Source organism: Rhipicephalus microplus, chromosome 8, assembly GCF_043290135.1.
Source record: "Rhipicephalus microplus isolate Deutch F79 chromosome 8, USDA_Rmic, whole genome shotgun sequence".
Classification (NCBI taxonomy): Eukaryota; Metazoa; Arthropoda; class Arachnida; order Ixodida; family Ixodidae; genus Rhipicephalus; species Rhipicephalus microplus.
The window spans coordinates 101,687,705-101,712,637 of NC_134707.1; the positions used below are offsets into that span (position 1 = coordinate 101,687,705).

The 24,933-nt window shown below is 46.1% G+C and overlaps 1 protein-coding gene across 1 annotated transcript in view; it reads left to right on the forward strand.

Moving 5' to 3' along the window:
* LOC119184965 (uncharacterized) overlaps positions 1–24,933 on the forward strand; it is a 60,387-nt gene that overhangs the window by 11,716 nt on the left and 23,738 nt on the right. Inside the window, exon 3 of the mRNA XM_075872420.1 lies at positions 12,582–12,727. Within this exon, the coding sequence (XP_075728535.1) occupies positions 12,582–12,727 (146 nt within the window). The remainder of the gene's footprint in view (positions 1–12,581; positions 12,728–24,933) is intronic.

A 24,933-nucleotide genomic window follows, 5' to 3' on the forward strand; every position in this document is an offset into this window, starting at 1 on the left:
TGGCGCACACTCACGCTGGGGGATTGGCCAAGAACCAGATTGTGTTCATAAATTTCTTGTTAATTAACAGATTAAAATTAATCCATTTACGAGTCATAAAAAAAGATGCAAGCAGACAAATTTGATGGTTGAATTGTAAATAATCTGTAGTGTAATGCAATAAAGCGTCATATTCGATTTATTATGAATTTGAAAATTTCAAAATCTACCGAACAATGATTTCAACACCTAAACCTCTTTGAACTTTTGACGAACTCCTGAAATGCGTCAACCATCTTTCCATCGCTGTGGCCTAGACACAAAGCCCCGAAGGAAAGCACAATTTCAGCATTGAAATCTATTCCGAGAAGGTGGCAAACGGCTCCTAAAGTGTTTTTACTTTACGTAAGACAGAGAAGCTATTACAATAAATGAGATAATGTTCAGTTGACTCATTTACTTCACAAACAAGACAATGAGGGGAGGCTGCCAGAGCAGCTCTGTGTAAATATAAATTCAGCTGTGGAATTTGACAGCGCAGTCTAGTGATTAGGACTTCCGTTCCTCGCTTTGGACATATTTTACTATTCCAATGGTATAACAAGTGCTTGAAATCTGGTGTGGTTGTTAGTAAAGGTGTAGAAAATTCCTCTAACAGTAGTTTCCTTCTTAATCTAGCGCCTATAAAGAATTTTGATGCCGGTAATACATCAGTAACAGGCCCATTTAAAGATGACTTGGCCAACGCATCTGCCATTTCATTCATATAAATGTACTTTTGTCCAGGAACCCAGACCAGTTTGATCAGATTGAGATGCGAAGGAACTAATGCTTTGAAAGCATTCTGAGCACTGGATAAGTGATCGGATGAGAACCTAATCTTTCTCTCTTGCTGCTGGTGCTCTTCGTTGTTCTCTTGGTGCTGCATATTCAATGCGGCAATATCGAAATCAACATCCTGTAAAGAAACTCATTCAACCATTTTTATATACTCCAGCTGTATAACGTGAAACGCACATCGTTATTTTTGAAAATATTTTATCAAAATCCTCACTGGTTTTCTTCATGAGGACCCTGCGGAGAAAAACTCAGTGACTTGATTAGCAAGGGGTCTTATTGTTTTCATAATCTTCTGCTTCACTCCCAGCATACGTTGCAAATGAGCAATGATTAGAATCAGCGAAAGATTAAGAGCAGAGAAAGAGAAGACGTTCGAGAAAAGAAGATGAATAAAAAGAAGTATTGTGGAGGAGTGCAAGAAATCAATAACAAAAGAGAAAGATCTCTTATACTGCAATACTTCTACCCAGCTGCTCACGTTTTGAAGGCCAATGTTGAAGCTAGTTGGCTATACAGGCACACAAGCAGCAACGTTTAAGGTAATCTTATGATTGCTTTGATATATATTAGAGAATGACGAAATGACAAAGAGAAAGGCAAAAACAGCGAAGGAGCACAAAACAGAAAACAGAAAGGGAGAGAGAGAATTGTTCGACAGAATATAACCGGCAGAAAAAGAAAGCGAGGCAAAAAAGAGGTGGAATGAAACAGGAAAAAAATAGCTTGGAATAGCCATGTATTTAGGAGATATATCATGCTGGTGGAAAGCTAAGTGAGGGTGAGGAGCAGTGATTTCAAGATGAGAATAAAAGGTCGGTGGTAGTAAAACCAAAAAATTTAGTTGCGAATTGTTGTACGATATACCGCACACAGTGCGTTCAGATCCAACTCATGCTAAGGGTGTCCTTTCATGAATGGGATCTGAATGCAATACGCTAAACGTGTTTCCGTTTCGCTTATAATATTTACCCAACAATCATTGAGCATGAATTACTTTCGCCTAGGATATTCTTGGTTTCTAGTCCTGTTGGTCACGTTGACTGTGTTTAAAAGAAAAACGAACTTTTTGTTATTCCCCTTCTTTCATATTCTGTTAATATCCGTGCTGGTTGCACTAGCTAGATCTACTATACCGCTGTGTAGTAATGGCTTCGTGTCGCACGAATTTCGGTGTTTTGTCCACATCATTGGTTGCGGGGAGAAAATGAGCGTTGTCCTAAATCTAGTATTCAAGATCGGTGAACAGAAAGACGTAAATCTATCTTTCTTAACACTCATTGTCGGTTCCAGAACTTCTACGTAGCAAGCAGGTGTTCTTCGGGGTGATACCCGTACTTGAAATTCTTTCGTAGGGCGCAGAATTATTTAGGGCGTGTAATATTGCATGGCAAAAATGTACAATCACACCAGATATGCATTCAGAAGCCAGTTACAGGTTTGAGAGACCATGAGCTACATATTACACAGGCCTAATAAGTAAATAATATTATCAAAATCATCTTAATTCTTTGATTGCTTGATTCGTATAGCAACACGTTTAATTGCTTCCATCGCTATGTATAATTTTTCTCCAAAAGAAAAATGATGCTTTAACGTATTATGAAGTACGATTCTATAATACATCCCGAAGACAGCAGTCTTGCCGGAGGCACAAACTTGAGATTCCCGCACGAAACACCGCACCATAGAAGATTGAGACGGCATCTACTAGGTCTTACGTAGTTCCTAATCGGTGAAAATGAAGGGTATGATATGATATGTGGGTGCCATCGATTAGCAATTCTGAAACCATAAAATTTCATCAGGCGAATATCGTGCGAATCCGAAAAACACTTTATATTCAGTGACTTCACGTGCAGAGATTGTAACCTAAAACTTAAAGAAGACACTTTAACTACAATTTTTCTTTCAATGATAATTTTATGTTTAGAAACTTGCAGTACCGTTTATTATTCTAAATTAAGCCATTGCTTCACTTCACCGTTGCTGGAACATTCTTTTATTAGCATTTCTGATACCAATTTATTTTACAACTGCATTATTTTTAAATATGTGAATAATTGTTTTACACGTACCGCTTTCTTCCTATTTCGGTACCTACGCAAGTAATTTTAAATACTTAAAAACATGTAATGGAACTGACTTCTGTATATTCTACCTCCAATATGTTCATAATTTCAGATATAGGTACTTCGAATAAAAACATTGGCAGATTCCACGTACAGTGGGTATCGATGATAAGCGAAGGACGAATGACAAACGTAGATATGTCACTTTAAAATCAGCACAACGTTACGAGTTGGAGGTAAATGATGCCGTACCTGATTTCTATATTATGATTATTATGTTTGGATGTGTCGTTTACCTTAGTTATTTATTCACGTCACGTGATACCGAATGTAGTATATGTGGAGCTAGCGGAGAGGCGGCGAGCACGCTATGAGCGTGGTATGTTTTCATGTTGTTACATAGCGCGCGTGTCAGGATTATCATGTTTGCACGTAACACCAAATTAGTATACGTGGAGCTAGCGAACCGGCCACGATCGCTTCATGAAGGACTCAATATACTCCAATGTAGCGTTGACGCGCACGCACGCTGGGCACAGTGACCTTAGTAAACGCGAGCACTCTATAGTCTGACGCCAGGCGTGACCAGCGTCAGTTGGCGCGTCCCGACTGAACTGGTGCCAAACGTGACATGCTGCCTTTCGCGCCGATGCTATAGAGTAATATAACTCTATGCCGATGTGTTACCCAGACAACACTGCGTCTGCCTCATTTCGTGACAGAGGTACGCCAGACGCACTAAAACACGCATGCGTAAAAGCAACGCAGAACGGTGCGCGCCTGCGAGTATAAGGCAGGACCGACGCGTAGCGTGGCAACGCCGACGTGACACGATGAAATAAACGCCGGTGAGCACGCGCACCGTGTCATGTCGAAATGTATTGGCACCTTGACTGTGGCATGTAGTCATGTTCTCACATGACACGCATCTCATCATTATGATGTTTGCACTAGACACATAACTTCGTCATCCACTGGCGTCACGTAATACAAAATTTTGGCATATGTGAAGCTAGTGAAACGGCCGTGACCACATCATGAGTGTGTTATGCAGTCGTGTTGTTACATGACACGCATGTCGTGATTATCATGTATGGGTGTGTCATTTACCTATGTTATCCGTTCGCATCGCGTAATACCAAGTTTGGTACACCTGAAGCTAGCGAAACGGCCACGAGCGCATAATGAGCACAGCATCTAATTATGTTGTTACGTGACACGCATCTGAAGTTTATCATGTTTGCACCAGTGTCATACCTTCGTCATCCATTGACGTCCCGTAATACCAAGTTTGGGATGAGTGAATCTAGCGAGACGGCTACGAGCGCATTATGAGCGTGGAATATAGTCTTGTTGTTACATGACACTTTATACGTAACCATTTCGTTTGTCTCAGCAGTATTTACTGTTTATATTGTATGATGTGCAAAAGTAAGTAATGAAGAAAAAAATGTTGTTGCATGACATGCATGTCATGATTTTGGTGCTAAAGTCTGTCGCCTGTGTTCGCCATGCAAGCTTGTAATACCATACCAAATTTGCAACATGCCATCTTAACGAAACCACCTCAAGAGCTGTATGACCATGAAATGTAAATCATAACAATCATGGCATACATGTCATGATTTTCATTTTATGACTAGCCAAATATGTTTTTCATACAGTCAAGTTTTGCCATACCAAGTTTGGTATTGATTCTATTATTCAAACAGACAGGACTGCTAAATGTCGTAGGCGGATAGATAGACAGATAGATGATAGATAGATAGATAGATAGATAGATAGATAGATAGATATTTAGATAGATAGATAGATATATACGCTTAAAGTCGCCTAAATTCGCTAAAAAATGCTTCGCATTTAAATAGACGCCGAGGAATGGGATCTCCGTAACCCGCATAAAGAACAATTATTTTGTTGTTTGTACTTTATTGACGTACTTGCAGTAGGCAAATCAAGACAGTTTGAACAGGCCACACTAAAAGGCGCACACACTTCCCGCTCGTAACGACAGAGTTTAGGTGTCCATTTAGCAGAGAAAGTAGGCTAAAATAAAGAAGGCGTGCGAACGAGGACCAGTTGCGCTACTACGTTCTTCTCATACAGGCAAATCTTAAGTATCCTACAATTTTTTTGTTTATTGGGCATACATATTTTGCGCTTTTGTAGCGGCGCTACCCACAGGAAGTTGCTAATATCACAGTTATTGCCACCTCAAATTCAAGGGAGTTGTTTCGGCAACGCAAGCATGTTGCGGAGTGGTACGTCGGAGCCACTCTTTTAGCTTTTAAATTCATGGCACTTTTAGGCACGCGTTCTTAGTATATTAATAGGAGAAATAACCATTAGGCAGATTGTGAAAATATGCCCCAACTCTTTAAGGGGACGCGGAATGGGAGGTTGCGTTCGTAAGGCTCCTGTGTACGCGCAACTAAATCTGTGTTTCTAGAGTTTTTTTTTCAAGTGTTCATAAACTGGTGCTCGCATCGGTTCCCAGAAGTCATGAGGATCCCACAGATACCATATTTGACCACAGTGAGTGAGTTTTTGTCAAGTTAGGAACAGTTTTTTTCCTGAGGAGCGGTGCCCTCTTTAACCATAACAAGTGGCTTGGGAGACCGCACTTTTGCTGGGCTTGTTCTCGCATGTGGCCGCCGCTTCGGAGGCCCATGCGCGGAATTGTTTGCTCACGATGGAGTATGAAGTGCACGGAGAGGATATTTCAGAAGAAGGGTTTACTCAAGATAAAGGTTGGCAGTCCGCTGGGGCCAGAAGAGCTGGCGCCAAAAAACGCACTGCTGACTCTAACACGCCATTGTCGCAACCGGGCGAAAGCCGCGGCAAATCAAGTGGCGCTGCGCTGAAGTCTAAAGTATTACGGGCGCAAAAGATGGCCTCCCTTCCACAAGACGACATCAAGATTGTGATTCGGTTGAGAGGTGAACTCAATATCTCCAAAATTGGCGCAGCTACAATGGCAGACGCAATACCAGTTGCTGCTGGCATAAGAAGATTTGTGCCAGGATACTCTATGCCCGAATTTGCTGCAAAATATTATATTTTCCAGTACTCCCAAGCACGAAAACGCAGACCGATACGTTCGGATTAAGCAAATACTCATTGCAGGCAAGGTGCACGAGCTAAGTGCCTATGATACTGCCCCACACTCCACTTGCAAAGGGGTAATTCGCAACGTCCCGCTTCAAGACGGCCCTGACGTCATCAATGCGAACATTGTCAACAAAAATAATCCACTCGCCTTAGCAGCCAAGAGAATAGCCCAAACTGGCACGGTCATCATCGCTTTCGACAGGTATTGTGTACCGAACTTTGTCAGGTATGGACCAGTGCTGATGCAGTGCTCACTCTACCACAAGCAAATCGACGTATGTTATGCGTGTGGCCGTCTTGGTCGTCGCGCTGACGTGTGCCCCACTCCTGGTGACACGATTTGCCAAGGCTGTGGTGCTGCACGCCCTGAGAAGCAACATGTGTGCACCCCCAAGTTCAAACTCTGCGGTTGCCAGCATCTCACGGTTAGCAAAGACTGTGCTCAAAGGTTCAAGATCCCGTACATTGTGCGCCGTCGTCGCAGTTAGTGTGATGGCTGGTGCTGCGTCACCGTCCCCGCAACGTCACCTCGACACTGCGGACGAATTAGAGTCCTCGTCACCCACCACGGATGCTCAGCGAAAAGGACGCCCCCGTTCCAGGGGATGCTCGGGAGGCTGCTCCAGATCCAGGCGCAGTGGTGCCTCCACGGGATGTTCCGTCTCGCGCTCCAGGTCGACAGAACGTGCCCGGGAAGTTCGACTTCTCAGCCTCGCTCCACCTCAAGGAAGTGGCACGTTTCGTCGGGGCCAACCAGGTCCCGCTCCCGCACGCCAACCATCTGTAACAGCAAGACGCCGACGCTCTTCCGTGCCTGCAAGGCCCGAGAAAGACGTGAAACTACTACAGGTGACGAATCGAATCAAGGTTCTCCGCACGCGAGTGAGCTCTACGAGATGCGACGAGCTAACGAGCAGCCAAGGAAAGAAAACGCGTAGCTTAAGCAAGAAATGAGCAGGCTAGCTGCGGAGATGACGAAGATTAGAAAGCTCGCGTCTTCGCCCACTTCGGCGCAGCTCGCCCCTACCCCAGTCGCCATGGATACGTCTGAGGCACTTCACAGGCCTAGCGGAACCAAGCGTCGAGCGGTTGAGAACACACAAGAAGAAGAGGCGGTAAACTTACTGTCGGAACTCAAGGTTTCCTTCGTCAACATGCAGGTTACCTATGCGAAAATTCAAGAAGCTGTGGAGCACCCCATGATGGGATTAAGAACACTGAGTGAGCGCATAAGCAAGTTAAAAGAGGTCGATGTGAGGAGAGACCCCGGTCCGACTCCTTTGCAGTTCCAGCACAACGCAATGTGCTAGCGCCACCGACTGAGGGCGCGATCCTCCGGGCCGCTATAGCTGCTCAACCATCCCCTCAGCCTAAACATGAATTGTGTGGACGAAAACTTCGGAATCTGGCAATGGAACAGCGGTGGGTTTTCTTACAAAAAGCATATTCTACAGCAATATTTAATAACTCTCGATGTTAAGCCCCAAATCATCGCTGTTCAGGAAGTTGCGTTTGGCACCCCAATCAAACTCCACGGTTACCAAGTAACGTCATCTGGTTCAGGAGGTATGGGAGTTGCCACACTTATCAGCAAAAGGTACAATTACCTATTGCATGATTTTGGTCTAGTTGCCGATGGCATTGAGTAGGTAATGACTGAAATTATAATGAACCCGCCCAAGAAGGGTCTTCGAAGAAATAGCCTTTTTAATCTCAATGTACACTGCAGTCCCAGTTATCGCAGGGTGAGAGCAACCTCTCTCCTCAAAAGGGCTGTGACCTTGGCCACTAGTTACGCCTTGTCGTCGCAGGGGATTTCTACGCCCGACACAGCGTGTGGGGATACATGCATGATACCCCCAAGGGACGCAAGCTATGGTAGACTGCGATAGAAGCCGACTTGATGGTTATCACTGACAAGGATTTCCCCACTAGAAGAGGTAACTTCACATGCCGGGATACCACCCTGAACCTCACTTTTGTGAAGAATATAAATGTGGTCTAGTGGATCAACACGGTTCTAGACCTCGGAAGTGACCACTACGTCATCGAGGTATCCTTCGCAATTGCCCGCTTTAGGACGAAACAATTTAAGGTCTGGGACGTTTTTCGCAGTCAGGTTTGAGAGAGCACTGACAGCAGGGAAAGACTTTGAAGGATGGTACAAAGGAATCACAGATGACGCCACGGCAGCGACCAAGAAAGTCGTCACTGACCTCGATGTTGAAAACATGGACAGCCGGTCGGCCCACCTACTAGAAGGCAAGCAAGCCCCACTCACGAGGTGAAAGGGACAAAAGCATAACAAGACGTTCCGCAAGAAGGTTTCAGAGATTAACAGGGAGTTCGAGGAGCACTGCAAAACCTTGTGTAAACAACAATGGCATGACCTCTGCGAGAGCATCGAGGGTCAGCTCAGATCTAGGAAGAGCTGGGGTCTTCTCAAACACCCTCTCGATCAGGGCAGCATCACGTCCAGCCAGAGATGATCCCTCGTGCAAGCCAACCATCTTGCTACTGACTCTACCCCGGACAAATTGGCTGTCAACAAGCTTATAGAAAAGTATCTGCGAGTTGCGGATAGCTCTGCACCTACACAGTTTCCCGACTACGCGGGGAGCGACGCGCCGGAGTTAGACCAGGGCTACACTGTGGCCGAGATATGGCAGGCTCTTTCCTCCCTAATTGCCAAATCCGCCCCTGGTCCTGATGGCATAACGAATAAGATGCTGAAGAATCTTGATGTTGACTACATCGAATTCCTTACGGAAAAGAATAATGAGGTGTGGCGCAGTGGGGCGGTCCCCGCACAGTGGAAGACGGCCTGCACAGTTTTAATTCCGAAACCTGGTAAAGCACTAAAAATACATAATCTAAGACCGATTTCCTTAACTTCCTGCGTCGGTAAGGTCGCAGAGCACGCCTTTCCAAACCGACTCAAGGTGCACTTCGAGACCAATGACATGTACATCCACAATTAATTGGTTTCAGAGCAGGTCTCTCGACAAAGGTTACTATGAAGCTGATAAAGCATCAGCTATTCGACCGGAGCACGGGAGATACCAGAGCCATTTTTGGCTTAGACCTGGCGAAAGCTTTCGACAACGTTTCTCACGAATTTGTTCTCCAGTCTATTGCCAGCCTAGGGCTAAGGAAGAGGGTCTACGACTTCGTGAGATCCTTTCTTTGCCAGAGCACTACCGAGCTCAAGATCAAAGGGTTCTTCTCGCGAGAGATCAACCTCAGTTCACGCGGCACGCCTCAGGGCTCAGTCATTTCACCAACACTATTCAACATCGCGATGATCGGGCTCTCCAAGGAACTCGCGAAGATTCAAGGAATCAATCATACCATCCAGGCCGATGATATAACCTGCTGGTGCACCGGTGGCAGTGATGGTAAAGTTGAAGAAGCCATGCAGCGCGCAATCAATGTGACCGAACATTTCCTCCGTCCCACCAGTCTCAGGTGCTCCTCATCGAAGTCTGAACTTCTTCTCATCAAGAAAAGACCCCGAGGTGGCGGCCACCGTGACTGAAAACCTGCGTCTCAAAGTGAAATACGGCTTTTCACTGGTGACGGTTCTGCAGTGCCCAGAGTAGATTCGCTCCGAATATTGGGAATGTATATCGAGTCCAACGGCGCTAACGGAGCTGCACTCAGACAGATTACTACCAAGGTGGAAAGTGCTCTCGACCTCATCTGGAGGATCACCAACAGACTCCGGGGAATCAAGGAATACAATCTCATACGCATCATACATGCGTTTGTACTCTGCCACCTTTCGTACTCGGTGGCCATGTATAATAGGCATGTTGCAGAAAGAAGTAAGCTCAATTCCCTCATAAGAAAGGTCTTCAAGCTCGCGCTCGGGTTGCCCGTAAGCACTCGCACTGAAAACCTTTTCAAGCTCGGTGTTCACAATACACTCGAAGAGATAATCGAGGCGCAAGAGTGCTCGCAGCTGCTCAGGCCTTCCGGAACCGAATCAAGCCACAAAATACTCAATGATTTGGGCCTCAACTCTATTGACCAGTGCCCTGATTCCATGCAGATTCCAAGAAACATCAGGTCTCAACTGTGCATCGCACCAATTCCCCGCAATATGCACCCTGCGCACAACGTCGGTCGGTGTAGGGCCAGGGGTAGAGCTCTGCTCGAGCACTTCCATAGCAAACCCACTGATGCAAGCTTTGTGCATGCTGCGCCGTATACCCACACAAGAGGTATTCGCTGTTGCCATCGTCGACTCAAATTCTAGGCTCACTTGCTTCACCACGGTACGTACATCGAAGGCCGTGATAGCCTAACAGGTTACAATCTCGCTGGCTATGCTAGATAGTCGCCCAGAGTCAATAAACACCGACTCCAAGGCGGCTATCGAAGCCTACGAAACCGGGATGGTAGCCTCTAAGGCCCTCCACATTCTCCAAAGCGTCAATAGTATCACGTCCCTTTCTCTCACTTGTTTTCCCGCTCACCTGGGCTGGATTGAGGGCTCTACCTCTAACCCGGATGAGGGCGTACACGAGGTCGCGTGAGGACTCACTGATTACGCCACCTCCGCAGTTCCTCTGCCTCGCTGCGAACCCCGTACTTACGTTCAATGAAATAACAAACACTTCTTTCTGTCAAGAAGGGCATTCCCTTTCCCACATCCTGCCTTGTGCAGGGCGCACACAGACACCCTAAGACTATTGCAAGCCAGTGCGTATTCTAACCTTGAGGTTCTTTATGCCATCTACCCTGAACGGTATCCATGTGCGGATTGCCCCGTTTGTGGACCGTTAGCCACATTCAATCATGTGTTGTGGGAATGTGAAGCCATTGACCCCGCCCTCAGCGAGGACAGATGGGCTGCGGTCTTACGCAGCCCCGAAGTTAAGATCAAAAACTGGCCGTTCAGTGTGCCCGTGAATGGGCCGCCAAGCTCGGCTTGACGGTTCCTACATAGAATTAGCCGGGTGGCGCGGGGTCTACCCTGCGTCTTCTCAGGACAAAAATAATGTTTTAATCAATCAATCAATCACCACCTCTCCAAGGGAAATTGTGAATATAAATGAATTGCGTAGCGTTCATAACGGCGTTTCGTACGTGAGAACTAGCGTTAGATGTGTGATAGTTTCTTTTTTTTCTTCTTACACCGTGCAGTCAATAGTGCCGTTCACCGCATGTGAAGTTTTTCTTTTGAGAAACACGGTGTTTCCAGCTCAAATAGCTAGCGTGCACGGTCATAAACGCTACAGAAAGGCTGGCCGGACAAACGCTATAAACGCGTTTCACACGCACTGCATTTAGGTGGTGGCAAGTCACGTTCAACTCAAGAAGGTGGGGGCTCCGGTTGCTAAGGGCGAGGATAAGTGCGCGCACCGCAGCTGTTGCTGACAGCTGCCGACACCGAAGCTTGACATGGGGGGGGGCTCCGGTTGCTAGGGTCAGGCACAGCCACAGCTGTTGATATGGCAGAGGGCAGTGAACGAATGCTGATGGACGCCTGACATAGCCCGACTAAGAAATGATTTCGCATTTTAAAAAGAAACTGGTAGTATGGGCAAACAAAGACATCCATGATTTATAGACCACTTGCAGAAACGATGGCAACGCTAGGCGGCGGCGTCCATGGTAAAGGAAGAAACGACAACAATAAGCGTGCGTCCGCCATGCTGCCATGCTTCGTTCTTGTCTATTCCGCCTTCGTTATTGCAGTGGCTTCCCATGCGACTGTTTTCCCTACTACCGGGTGGGAAAGTGGTCTTTCTAGCTTTCCGCCTATAAAAAAGGGGGGCTAGTTGAGTTTTACCGAAGCAAGTTAACGGCAGATCAATACGACCGCTGCAACAACTTCAGCGTTGAATCGCATGGGACGCAGCTTCTATATCCAAGAATGGAGCCCAGTGGACCCACGCTTTTTGTTGTCGTTTCTTCCTTTACCATGGATGCCGCCACCCAGTGTTGCTGTCGTTTTTGCAATGGGTCTACATCAGGTAGTTTTCGCGTCACGCGCAATATTTCGCAGATGGAGAAAATACTGCAACGTAGAGATGTGTGTGATAGTGTTTTTATTATGCTTACATAATAAAAACACACAATAGCTTACGCTTTAAAATCTATTTCATGTATCAAACCCACTTCGCAGCACTTGCTTCTGAATGCGTGTAACTAGGTATTCGAACATAAACACTTGCGTAAGTTGCGTACTAGCATGTGTGGGCACAAAGAGCTTTAGGAAATAGCCTAATAAGTTTGTGCAATATTTTTCCCATATTTTGCAAAATATATTGAAAGAAATGTTCTTTCGAAATATATAAAAATTATAAGTGATTCCCTTGAACCTTACGCACGTTAATATTTATCTGAAAAACTAAAGAGAGAAGTTTCTTACATTTGAAAAGAACTTGAAAACGTGCTTTCAGTTTCTACGTTAGATGCTGGTAAATGAGGTGACCGGAAGTTTTCTAGGGTATAACGCTTTTGACCTTGAAACCGTCTATAGGTGAGAAGATAGAGTGATGTGAATAAACCTTTAGTGTTCGCTTATGATCATTCTATGAGTTGTTACACCTACTATATTACTTTCTGCAGTTTATGCACTCCAAGGTCATCTACCTAAACTTATCTACGATGAATTATCCTGATATAAATTGCATTAAAGAATATCGAGTAACGTGGAACCACAGTGCTCGGTTAATGACTAAGATGATGTGGATCGGCTTCTCAACTGGTGATTGGTGAGTCGTTCTTACTTTACTGACGCTATAGTGCTAATATGCACTAGTATAATTTCATTAGAGATGAGCAAAACGTGAACGTAATACGAAGAATTTACTTTGGTTCACGCGAGGTTGTTTTTCATAATTAGCGGAGCATTGTGTGTTGGCCAGTTGCTCGTGGTTTAACAAATAGTGAAGTTCATTTGCTGCTCAAAAATATAACAGCACAAATCTGAACAAAAAAGATGGTTTGGTACATGATGCTCGCGTAAACTAAGGGCTTATTTATGAATCAGCTTGCATAACGACAAAAATCATCACTATCCCACAATCTGTTATCCTAAACAAGAAAGAAAAATAAGTTTTCCGCAAATACATCGCCACTGCCTCATGCGCTCAAGATAATAACACGCGCATGTGTTGTAATCCTGAATAATGCATACCAATTCGTGTATAACAGATTCAAGGAGCAAGCACGCACAATGACACATATTCGTTAGGTACGCAAGCTTCACTTTTCCATGCGCTGTCGTATTACAGTACCTTCCGCCCAGCGAACTCCCTATAATGATGGGATTGAACTGGCGCTCCCGCCCGAGTGTAGAGTGTGTGCTGGCATCTGTTTTGTCACATTATAGCGGTACTTCTTGAGCCTCTCGTTCAGGCGTCTGCCCTTCTGGCGGATACCCTTTTTTCACACGCCAGCAGAATGAAGTGTTCCGAGGTCCCCACGCATTCCACTAATCACGAGCAGCGCATGTGGGTGGCTGCAGGTCTAACAACGTTCACTGCCTTGCCTATCTCGAACAATTTTGGAGGCACAAAAAGTACTGGAACACCCGCCTGATTACGCTTGCTTCTGAGGTTGTGGAAATGTATTTGTAATATATAATCACGCCGAAAGTATTCATAAGTTTGTCTAAGGTATCTATAGCAAATCATAGCTTTGCTTATTTCATCAGTAGGATTCGATTTATTGCTTACAGAAGAGCCGTAAAATATTCATCACGTCTGAGGCATTCTACTTCGATAAAAAAGGAGTTTTGTATTTTTTTAAGAGCGCAACACTGCTTTTGTGTGAACTACTATAAAATGCGCGACGTCCACTGTATTAACTAGTTAGTATTGAGTCATTTTAAAAGAATGTAACTGCTTCTAGTTGTCCGGCTATAATTTCTATCAAATGTGTGTTTGGGATAAGAGCGAACCTAAGAAAGGAAACTTTGTGCACTTACAAGATCGTGCCTCAATGTAAGTTACAAATGATGCAACAAGATGTAGAACAATAAAAAAAACATCTGATTTATTTTAGTACCATCTTTAGTACACTGAATAATATAATGAACTCCTTGATATGTCTGGCAACTCCTTAAACCTATATGTCTTTTTGAGGCGTTCATAAACGGCCTTGTGAGATTTGGATATACAAATGTTGCTAAGCACTGGCGCAATAAAAGAAAGAAACGAGATGCCGATGTGTTGTAAAATCATGAAATAATTGCTATCTGCATAGGCAGACTTCACTAAAAAGAAAGGAATCATGAAATATGTCTAGTGCATTGCTGTCGCAAGGTAGACCGGAACCTGCCCAAAAGCCTGAATGCAATATTTTGCACATGCCATTACGCCACCAGTATAAAACTATAAGGGTTTTAAATTGCGATAGAAAAGACCCACGTGAGTGAGGTCCAGTTAATATATAAGAACTTCGTCACCTTGGAATTTTTCTTAAGTAAGATTCGTCACTCTTTAGTAGGAAATAATTATTTTAGACTTATAGAAGACGCTGCTGCCTAGTCTCTTATTCTGAAAGATCAACCCAGAGAGGGCCACCCAGTTTATGGAACTTTTCTATATAAAAACAATTGAATGACGCTTTATAGCTATTCTTTGGCGCCTGCGAGCTTGTTGAAGAGAAGGTTATTGCAACGTACTCTAACCTAATTTTTTAATAATTGTTTACATAATTGAGAGTGCTTGTAAGAAATGGGAGCCGTATTTTTCTGAATTTTTTCTAACAATTTCGCATTTTTGCAGTACTGAGATAAGTTCTTGTTTCACAAACTGCATTTTCACCGAAAACTGTAAATAATCAGGTGGCAGTTGCTGTTCGGGACAGATTGATGGGGACGTGTACCAAAAATTTACCGCCAGTGTTTTATGCGTCCTAGCCTGATTAGTGGTTTACCACTTTTCATGCAAATGACAAACTTAGAACTGTAGTTTTTTATTATAAGCTGCTGCACTTATTCTAAAATGCTCATACTACTAGCGCTCATACTACTTATATCCCTTATTATAACCTCATTCCTCTTGCAAAGAAGCATCATTTTGTCCCAATTCAGTTGACTGTGGCGACACACTGCGCATGAACTGGCGCAGCCTGTGTGTCTCGGCCGCATGCTGCGACGCACGTCTAGTGAGTGACGACACCACTACACTGTCACCGAGGGGTGACGTCATCACCTGTGGCTATGAACCCAAGGTGCCAAGCTTGTAAGATAATCGTTGTTCTCTAACCGTTCGAGCGCAGCGTTGACATATTCACCGCGCTGCTGCTACCATGCTGATATTTTGTTTCATGTAGGGATGCGTCCTTTCATTAAGGCAGCATCCTACATCTCGTATTCCGGAAACCTAACTAACCGCACCGCCATGGCAGACTCAGAAGCCCTCTCCACTCTGCGCCAGCAAGTACAACTTGCCCAGAAACACAGATTGGGGTGCACGTTAAAGAACCCCAGGTGGTCGAAATTTCCGGAGCCCTTCACTATGGCATCTTTCATAGTCATGTGGGGGTCTGGCATGTTCAACCCCAAATATCAATCAAGTGGCCCAGAAACTGCAGGCTGAGATACAGGTGCTATAGATGCAGCCCGTAACCACTGAACTACAGCCGCCCGATGATTCCGCTGCACCCGGCTTGGGCCACACTCCCCAAACCTCTGCGGACCCGGTCGTGGTCAACACAGGTGCTGATGCTACCACAACCGTTGCCAGCCTGTACGTCTGCCATGTCACTGTCAAGCTGTCACCACACTTGGTCGAACCACCCGAAGTATGGTTCACCGAGGTTGAGGCCCTGCTTTTCTTGGCAGGCATAACACACGAACGGATCCCACTACGATTACGTCATCACTAGCCTGAACGCTTGAGGAGCACCACCTATATTCTCTGTGCCAGCGGAATGGTCGAACGTTTCCACCGACAGTTCACAGCCGCCATTATGTGCCACCAGACTCAACCTGGCTTGAGGTCATCCCAGCTGTCATCCTCGGACTCCGCACCGCCTTCAAGCCAGACATCTACACTACCCCGGCAGAGGTCGTATAACGGGAACCACTTTGTGTCCCTGGTGAATTTTTCATAGCACTGCCAGATTGGACTACGATGTCAAATCCCGCCGACTTCGTCGCCAGGTTCCGACGCACCATCACCTTTAGTTATGTACCTGCAGCCTACCACGGCAAACCTGCACCTTTTGGGTTTAAGGAGCAATCATCATGCACACATGCTTTCCTTTGCGATGACACCATCAGCAGTTTGTTTCAGCCAAGTACGCCGCCATAAATTTATTTGGGAAGGGTGAGGGGCACCAGTTTTACTTCGGGATAGGCACCCTCCTAAAATAGCTATTTTCAATTGATTGATTGACTGATATGTGGGGTTTAACCTCCAAAAACCGCCATGTGATTGATGTCATAATGGAGCGCTCTGGATATTCAGACCACCCATTTCTGGACCATTTATTCATTTATTTAATTCAAAATACCATCAGGGCCAGAAGCATTATAGAGGGGAGTGGTACATTTAAAAGAAACACAATACAAACTTTGTTCTGTAGATGCAATGTTAGCTAAAATTTAACAGTACAAGCTTTAACTATTCAAGCGAGAATAAGCCTGTTGATGATAATGCATATAAACAAAGTAAAACAAGTAGCATTAGCAGTTTTGACTAACCAAACAAGAATCAGTTTCCCAAGAGAAGAATCACATAATTGGTTAGTTGCATAACAGTATACTTGAGCTTAAAACGTAAAGAAAATGAGAATGATGGGCAATAGACCTGATTGATCCTGTAAGATTTTTCCCGTCTTGAGAGGTTTGGGGAATGATGACTCATAACATGTGTCACAAAACGAGCGCTCAAAAAAGGGCACGCTGCCGAATTCTCGCGACGAAGCGCCGAGAGGTCAACAATAAAAAAAAGAAAAAAACAAGCATCCAGAGACCCCCCCCCGTGCGCGCGTCTCTCGCTCCTCGAAAGCGTGGATCGTGTCGGCGGCCCAGCAGGCCCTAGAAGATTCTAGATGGAAAGGGGCGTGGTGATGCCGGGTTGAGTCACCCGTCACGGACGGCCTTCGAACCGTCTCGCCCTCTCCCCAGCCTTCGCTGCGTATCGCGCCGACGAAATGATGACAACTTTCTGGAATCTCGCGCGGAAGGTGTTTAATCGAGCAGCCGAAATGAGAGATCAGGAGAAGACGGAAGTTAGCGCCAGAGCGCGTAGGGATTCCGCCGTGTAGTCGGCAAAGGTTTTGTCCATAGAGACAAAGCAGGAGAAGAAGATGATTTCCACCTGAGGGGTGACGACTCGAGCTACAGGCAAGAGTGTGTGTTTACCACTATTTAGTGAAGACGCGTGGCAACAGCTGCGTGTGTGAAGCCGACGTGTTTCCGGCGAAGAAGTTTGAAGCTTGGAGAGTGGCCAATTGAAGACACGAAGTTTCCTAGAAGAGAAACTTCGGCGAGGTTTCCTGGAAGAGAAACTTCAGGGGCAGCGAACGACAACAACGCTGGACTTTGAGTGAGTGATTCTCGGAAGAGTATCATCCAGACTTTTGTTCCAAGAACATCGGACTGAATAGGCTTTCCATCTCTTTAGTATTTAAGTGTCTTGGTTGTTCAATGCATGCGACTGCATTGTAGTGCGTATTGTTGTCTGTGTCCGTTGTTTCGAGTGTGGCTGATTGTACTGTGTAGTACGTTGTTTGATTGGTGACATATTGTATGCAACTATTGTGGAGTGTGCATTCTTGTGCATTGTTTTTTTTTTGATCTGCCATTTTTGAGAATATAATTTTTGTTTTTTTATCAACTCTTGGCTCTGACTTGTTCTTTGGGCCACAGCCGGCGTCTGCTGGCGCGCCAAGAAGGACCACTTCTGAGTTGTGCACGCTTTCGTGGTGCGGTTCGGGGGGCCGATACTTCGGCCCTTGGAATTAGCTCAGCAATTGCCTCCCGAATTAACGCGAACTGTGACAATAAAATTGGCGTCCGCGCAGGACCTTTTGGTGCACAGTGTGTCCAAAGTAGTGAGAAAGAGCCTCGAAATGTTGAGAGTGCTATCGGAACGATTTTGTGTGTTGTTCAGCGTTCGCGCTAACGAGTGCAGGGGAGTGTTCCGATAGACTGATTTAGGCAGATACTTTTTACACGGGGCAAGACTTTATTTGCGAGACACCATGGATCTCGAAAAGTTAGTCGCTATTGGTGAGAAGATGGGTCTTTCTGGCGCCGAACTACGGAAGTGGGTCGCCCAGAAGGAAAAAGAAGAAAAAGAAAGGGCCAAAGAAGAAAAGGCAGCTGAGCTGGAAAAAGAAAGGTTTGCGCTCCAAAGAGCCAAAGCGGAAAGAGAAGCTGAGTTGGAGAGAGAAAAGTTGGCAGCTGAAAGGGCGAGAGAAGGAAGACAAGCAAAGGAGCGACAGCTGAGAGAAGAAAGAGAGGCAAAGGAGCGACAGCGGAAAGAGGAAAGAGAAAAAAGGGAACGGCAGCGGCAGCACGAGATGGAACTCGAGCGGCTCCGTTTGCAACAGCGAAGTGAAACTCCCGTCCAAGCTAGAGTTGAAAGCAGCGAACGGGAAGATCATGGCTTCCCCTTGAACCCAAGCAAGCTGCTCGTAGCGTTTGATGAAAGGAAGGGCGACCTTGACGCGTACCTTCACAGATTTGAGACGATTGCAAGGAGCCAGAATTGGCCGGAAAATCAATAGGCAACTGCTTTGAGTACTTGCTTGAGTGGTGAAGCGCTCAGTGTGTACGGTAGGCGGACGCCGACCGATGCAGCCAAGTATGCAAAGCTGAAAACTGCTTTGCTGAAGCGATTTAGATTCATTGTGGAAGGATTCCGGGACAGGTTTCGGACAGGAAAGCCAGCTGATGGTGAGACGGCTACGCAGTATGCCACCCGGCTTAGCCAATATTTTGACAGATGGATTGAACTTTCCGGGACAGCGCAGGAGTACGATGAGCTTAGAGAGCTCCTAATTAGAGAACAATTTCTTACTAGTTGCCACCCAAGCTCGACGCTGTACTTGAAAGAGAGGAGAGCTAAGTCACTTGAAGACATGCTTTAATTAGCTGACCAATTCTTGGAAGCGCAAGGTGGCACTATTTTGGCCAATGTCAAGAAGGAGTGTCCTGAAGATTCGAGAAATTTGGCACCCGAACAAAAGAAGCGTGCACAGGAGAGTGTTCCGCGATGTTTCCTGTGTAACCGAGTGGGTCATCGCGCGAACAGCTGTCGTACTAACTTTACGAGCCCTACGGTAGTGAAATGTTTCAAGTGTGGTCAGACTGGGCACAAAGCAGACGCATGTCGTAACGGAGCGAGTCAAACTCACCAGGTATCCTGTGTTCTAGCAGCACCGAAATCTCATGGTGATGCCGTCACCGACGGATTCATAGAATTAAAAAATGGGGAGAAAATTCCTACTGTGGGTGCTGTAATGACAAAACAACCAACCGGTGTTACGAAAGGAATGCCAACGCGGTCTGGAAAAGTTGCGGGCAAGAAGGTTACGGTGTTAAGAGATACCGGCAGCTGCACTGTTATCGTGCGCAGAAATTTAGTACGGGAAAGGGAGTTAACAGGAAAAACGAAACCAGTTCGCCTAATTGACAGTACGGTTCGGATGCTTCCCGAAGCAGAGATTGAGGTTGAAACTCCGTACTTCAGCGGGAAGGTTAACGCTCTATGCATGACGATCCCCCTGTACGACCTCGTCATCGGAAACATCGACGGGGCGCGAGGGCCGAATGATCCAGAATGTTTAGGGGAAGACCCGAAGATGGAGCTTCCGCTGACACAGGGACCGCGAGATACAGCGGAGAAAAATCCCGTGAAGGATCTCACTCGAGCCCAAGGTGAAGCTTGGGCGCCAGATACAGCGAATAAAAAGATGATCGTGTTGAATGAGTTCACGTGCTGGGCAGGTGGACTTACGTCAGTACGACCTCAACCGACCGACAGTGTAAAGATGATGGAGTCGGCAAGCGAGGCCCAATGTCGTGACATGAACAAGCGGGTGAATAACCGGACATGATCAGTCGAGCGTCACGACCCGATAACAATGTCGGAAGTGACAACGATGGCTGAGACGCCGCCTCAGATACCGTCGTTGGTAGGGGCTCGCCGGAACAAAACGAGCGAAAACCATAAGAAGCGATCGATAGAGCACCGCAAAAAAGGGCACAAGCGCCGCTCGAAATGCACCGGATAAGTGCTGAGGTCGAATCAGAATGTGTTTGGCAGTGCTGAGGGCCATATGTTGTGTTAATGTTGTGTTATCCCGTGTCACAAGTGTCGAAGTGTTTGTGCTGTGACGTGATGTAGAGTATTGCACAATTGTTGTATTGACAGACCTTTGTACGTTTGTATTGCTTGAAGTAGGTGATGGAGTATTGTATTCATGTACCTGTGTCTATATTCTATGTGTTGTGAGATTGAATTGTAATGTACAATTGCATTGAGTGATCTATTGTGAATGTGACGTGTCATGAGCGACGGACTATGCTACAGTCTTTGAGAGCGTGGGGACTGTTCGCGCTCATTTGTGGGGTTTTGAATATTATGAGATAATATTCCTAAAGTGGGAGGCAGTGTCACGAAACGAGCGCTCAAAAAAGGGCACGTCGCGCCGAGAGGTCAACGATAAAAAAGAAAGAAAACAAGCATCCAGAGACCCCCCCCCCCAGGCGCGCGTCCATCGCCCCTCGGAAGCATGGATTCACCGACGGGCCTCCTCGTGTCGGCGGCCGAGCAGGCCCTAGAAGATTCTAGATGGAAAGGGGCGTGGTGATGCCGGGCTGAGTCATCCGTCGCGGACGGCCTTCGAACCATCTCGCCCTCTCCCCAGCCTTCGCTGCGTATCGCGCCGACGAATTGATGAGAACTTTCTGGAATCTCGCGCGGAAGGTATTTAATCGAGCAGCCGAGATGAGAGATCAGGAGAAGACGGAAGTTAGCGCCAGAGCACTTAGGGATTCTGCCGTTTAGTCGGCGAAGGTTTTGTCCGTAGAGACAAAGCAGGAGAACAAGATGATTTCCACCTGAGGGGTGACGACTCGAGCTACAGGCAAGAGTGTGTGTTTACCGCTATTGAGCGAAGACGCGTGGCAACAGCTGCGTGTGCGAAGCCGACGTGTTTCCGGCAAAGAAGTTTGAAGCTTGGAAAGTGGCCAATGGAAGACGCGAGGTTTCCTGGAAGAGAAACTTCGGCGAGGTTTCCTGGAAGAGAAACTTCAGGGGCAGCGGAACGACAACAACGCTGGACTTTGAGTGAGTGATTCTCGGAAGAGTATCATCCAGACTTTTGTTTCAAGAACTTCGGACGGCATAGGTTTTTTATCTCTTTAGTCTTTAAGTGTCTTGGTTGTTCAATGCATGCGACTGCATTGTAGTGCGTTTTGTTGTCTGTGTCCGTTGTTTCGAGTGTGGCTGATTGTACTGTGTAGTACGTTGATTGATTGGTGACATATTGTATGCAACTATTGTGGAGTGTGCATTCTTGTGTTTTTTTTCGATCTGCCATTTTTGAGAATATAATTTTTGTTTTATTTATCAACTCTCGGCTCTGACTTGTTCTTTGGGCCACAGCCGGCGTCCGCTGGCACGCCATAAAGGACCACTTCTGAGTTGTCCACGCTTTCGTGGTGCGGTTCGGGGGGTCGATACTTCGGCCCTTGGAATTAGCCCGTCGATATTCTCCCGAATTAACGGGAACTGTGACAACATGTGCGAATTGAACATCGCAAGATCGCCACCTTTTGGGGATGGTCAGAACAAGGGGAGATGTATGATAAAGGGGGAAGGAGGTTATCATGCAGGGTGTGACTATAGTACATTTTGTGAAAAAGACATGCGGGAGACTTTACGGCGACAGGCGAGTGATGGAAGCTCTAAGGAGTCTCTCATTGAAGCGATACTTGCGGTGCAACTGTAGTTGCCAAAGACAAGGCGGACAGAATTATATTGAACGAGCTCAAGAGTAGAGGTAAGTACACTAGTAGACGGGTCCAAAATGGATGCGCCATATTTTGGTTTACTTCGTATCAAAGTTTTGTAAAAGAAGAGTTTTAAGGGGACAGGGGCAGAAGAAAAGTTGCGTTGGAGATAACCTAATGAACGGTTAGCATTACTAATGATTTTGTTATTGTGAACACACCAGGTTAGCTGAGTTAGTTATGTGAACACCTAGGTAGCGATATGATGCTACGGGTTCACGAGCGGAGTTGTCAAGCAGATAAGTAGTGAAGAAAGAAGATGTGCGAGAAATGCGCAAGAACTTACATTTAGTAGTGCTTTGTTCCATTAGCCAGATTTTACACCTCTTAGATTCAGAGTTAATGTCATTTTGAAGAATTTTCAAGTCGTTCGGGTCAGAGATTTCTCAATAAGTTACACAATCATCAGCAAATAAAAATCAATGTCAGACGGAACACATTCGGGTAAGTCATTATTATAAAAAAAACAGGAGGGGACCGAAAACCAAACCCTTGGGTACGCCAGAATGAACGGGACTTAGTTGTCAACTAAAAGTGTTCTTACGAGGTTGAGGTGCCTATTGCATCGGCTGCTCCATATCACGGCCCTGGCACAGCATAGGTGTAACCTCTTTGGTTTTGGCAAGTTTTGCGTCGCACAACGGCTTTGCTTGTGTTCCCTCCTTGTCGTCGTTAGCGTCTCAGGGCGTCCCTGGGCTGGCGGGCGCCCATAATGGCAAGCCAGCCCCCGAAGAATGCGCTAGCCTTCGACGTAGTCGTCCCCGAGGGGACAGGTCCCGAAGACGTCGTTGACGCGACGTCTTCAATAGTAGGAATCGAAGAAGTGTACTGCGTTCAGCACTTTGGAGGCCGGAACTACCAAGTTACCGTCAACAGTGAGGCCGCACTGGCCCAAATCGTAGACGCGTCGCACCTTATCATTCGAGGAGAGCGCGTCGCCATCGTACCCCTGGGACCCCAAGTGACCCCAGTGACCGTCCTGTTCCTGCCGTGCTGCGTACCCAGCGAAGTCCTCGCACAAGCACTCTCTCCCTACGGGAAGGTGCTATACATCCCCAGAGGACTCATGGGATTGCGCCCAACCATGACCACTGGGACGCGATACGCCCGCATGGAAATGTAGCGCCTCAATGCGCTGCGCGTCAAGGAGGAAGAAGATGGCATTTGGGCCACGCGGCGCGTGCAGCGCGATAATAAAAAAAATCAGTTCGAAAACCGAACGCTGTCAGGGCTGGATCTTTCCCGTGTAAGGTCCGACAGTTAATGGTGACCCGGACGTGATTCCTACGGCTCTCGCTCTGCGGGGGAGCCCTGTTGCGCCTCAATGCGCTGCGCGTCAAGGAGGAAGAAGATGGCATTTGGGCTGCGTGGCGCGTGCAGCGCATTGAGGCGCTACAGGGCTATCCCCCCCCCCCCCCCCGTAGAGGCCTTCTGGCATTTCACCGACGTTTGGATGCTACGTGCCCAGAGATAGAGGTGGCCGATTCTAAAGTGGTGGACACAATGGCCGCCCTTCTAGTGCCCTTGGTGCCCCAGCATCGTCAATCTGTATTGAACCGCGCTTGGAAACCAATAACTGCCGCAGTGTTGCCAGGACATCTTAGAGACTTTGTCTGGAGGTTGGGCTTGGGCTTGCTCCCCACGCGAGATTGGTTGCAGCGATGGCAGGTGGTTCGCACTTCCACTTGCCCCAACTGCGTCATGGTAGAGACCAATCGACATGCGACGTTTGAATGTGTGGTTTCCCGCCTTTTTTGGCGTGCAGTGAATGCTGGTTTTCGGGGACAGGCTGTGCGAACTTTCATGTCCAATGGGCAATTTCCGCATAGTCACTTCTGCGCTCTCTTAATAGTTGCGGGGCTGTTCAGCCTTTGGAGAAACCAATGTGAGGCCGTAGCTGCCAATTGCCGCCGGCGTGCTTTGTGGCCAATACTGGGGAGAATAACACGAGAGATCCTCGCGCTCCTCTCCGAAGAGCTTTTCTTCCTCGGAAAGCTTTTCTTCCTCGGGGAGCAAGAGTTTCTGCAAAAGTGGTCTTGCCCTTTCGTCAAGGTGAAACACGAAAGGATGCAACTAATTTTTCGACCGACTTGGTGCTAAGCAGTGCCCGTTGAATTGTTATACATGATTTCATTTGTTACAAATTGTGTTTCATTTGGATCTATTGTATCGTTATACCCTTGTATCGTGATATCACATTGAAATCTTGTGTACATATGTAGGCCAACATAATCATGTATATTAGAGCAAATGTCTTCACTGTAACATAGTGATGTTAGTCGTGAAATATAGATGGGCTGAAGTGTATGTGCCCTGTTACGCGAATGGTATGAAGCCTTTGTCTTCTGTACATGCTGTAAATAAATTTTTTATAAACATCAAAGTGATCACAGACAAATATTGTGACAGTTCAAAAAATATTCAGTCCTAGAAAATAGCGTACGATCAATGTTTTACTGGCGTAATTTCATGAGAGGTGAATTATGGCATACTTTTTCAAAGGTGTTTGCTGAGAAAGATACAATCAGCAGTGTAAAGATGATCAAACATGGTATGTGATTTATGGGTAAACAAAACCAGCTCTATATTACAAGACAAAGATTTGTTGAAGCAATGTTGAGCATTTTAAAAGAATGAGTTTGCAGCTATAAACTCTACAATGTTAGTGAAAATGACATCTTAAAAATTTTACACAGGATACTGGTTAGTGAAATTGGCCGGTAGTTGAAGGAAGAGTTTTTACACCCAAATTTTTAAAGTGGAACCATATTTTAAATTTTCTAATCGGGTGGTAGGGTGCACTCGTCAATGTATTGTTGGAATATTTTTGACAGAATAAAGCTTGAATACACCTTGGTGCTTTTTAAAAACGTAGCATTGAAGAGATCTATTCCTGGGCTTGAGGACACTTTTAGAGATTCGATAAATTTTCTCTAC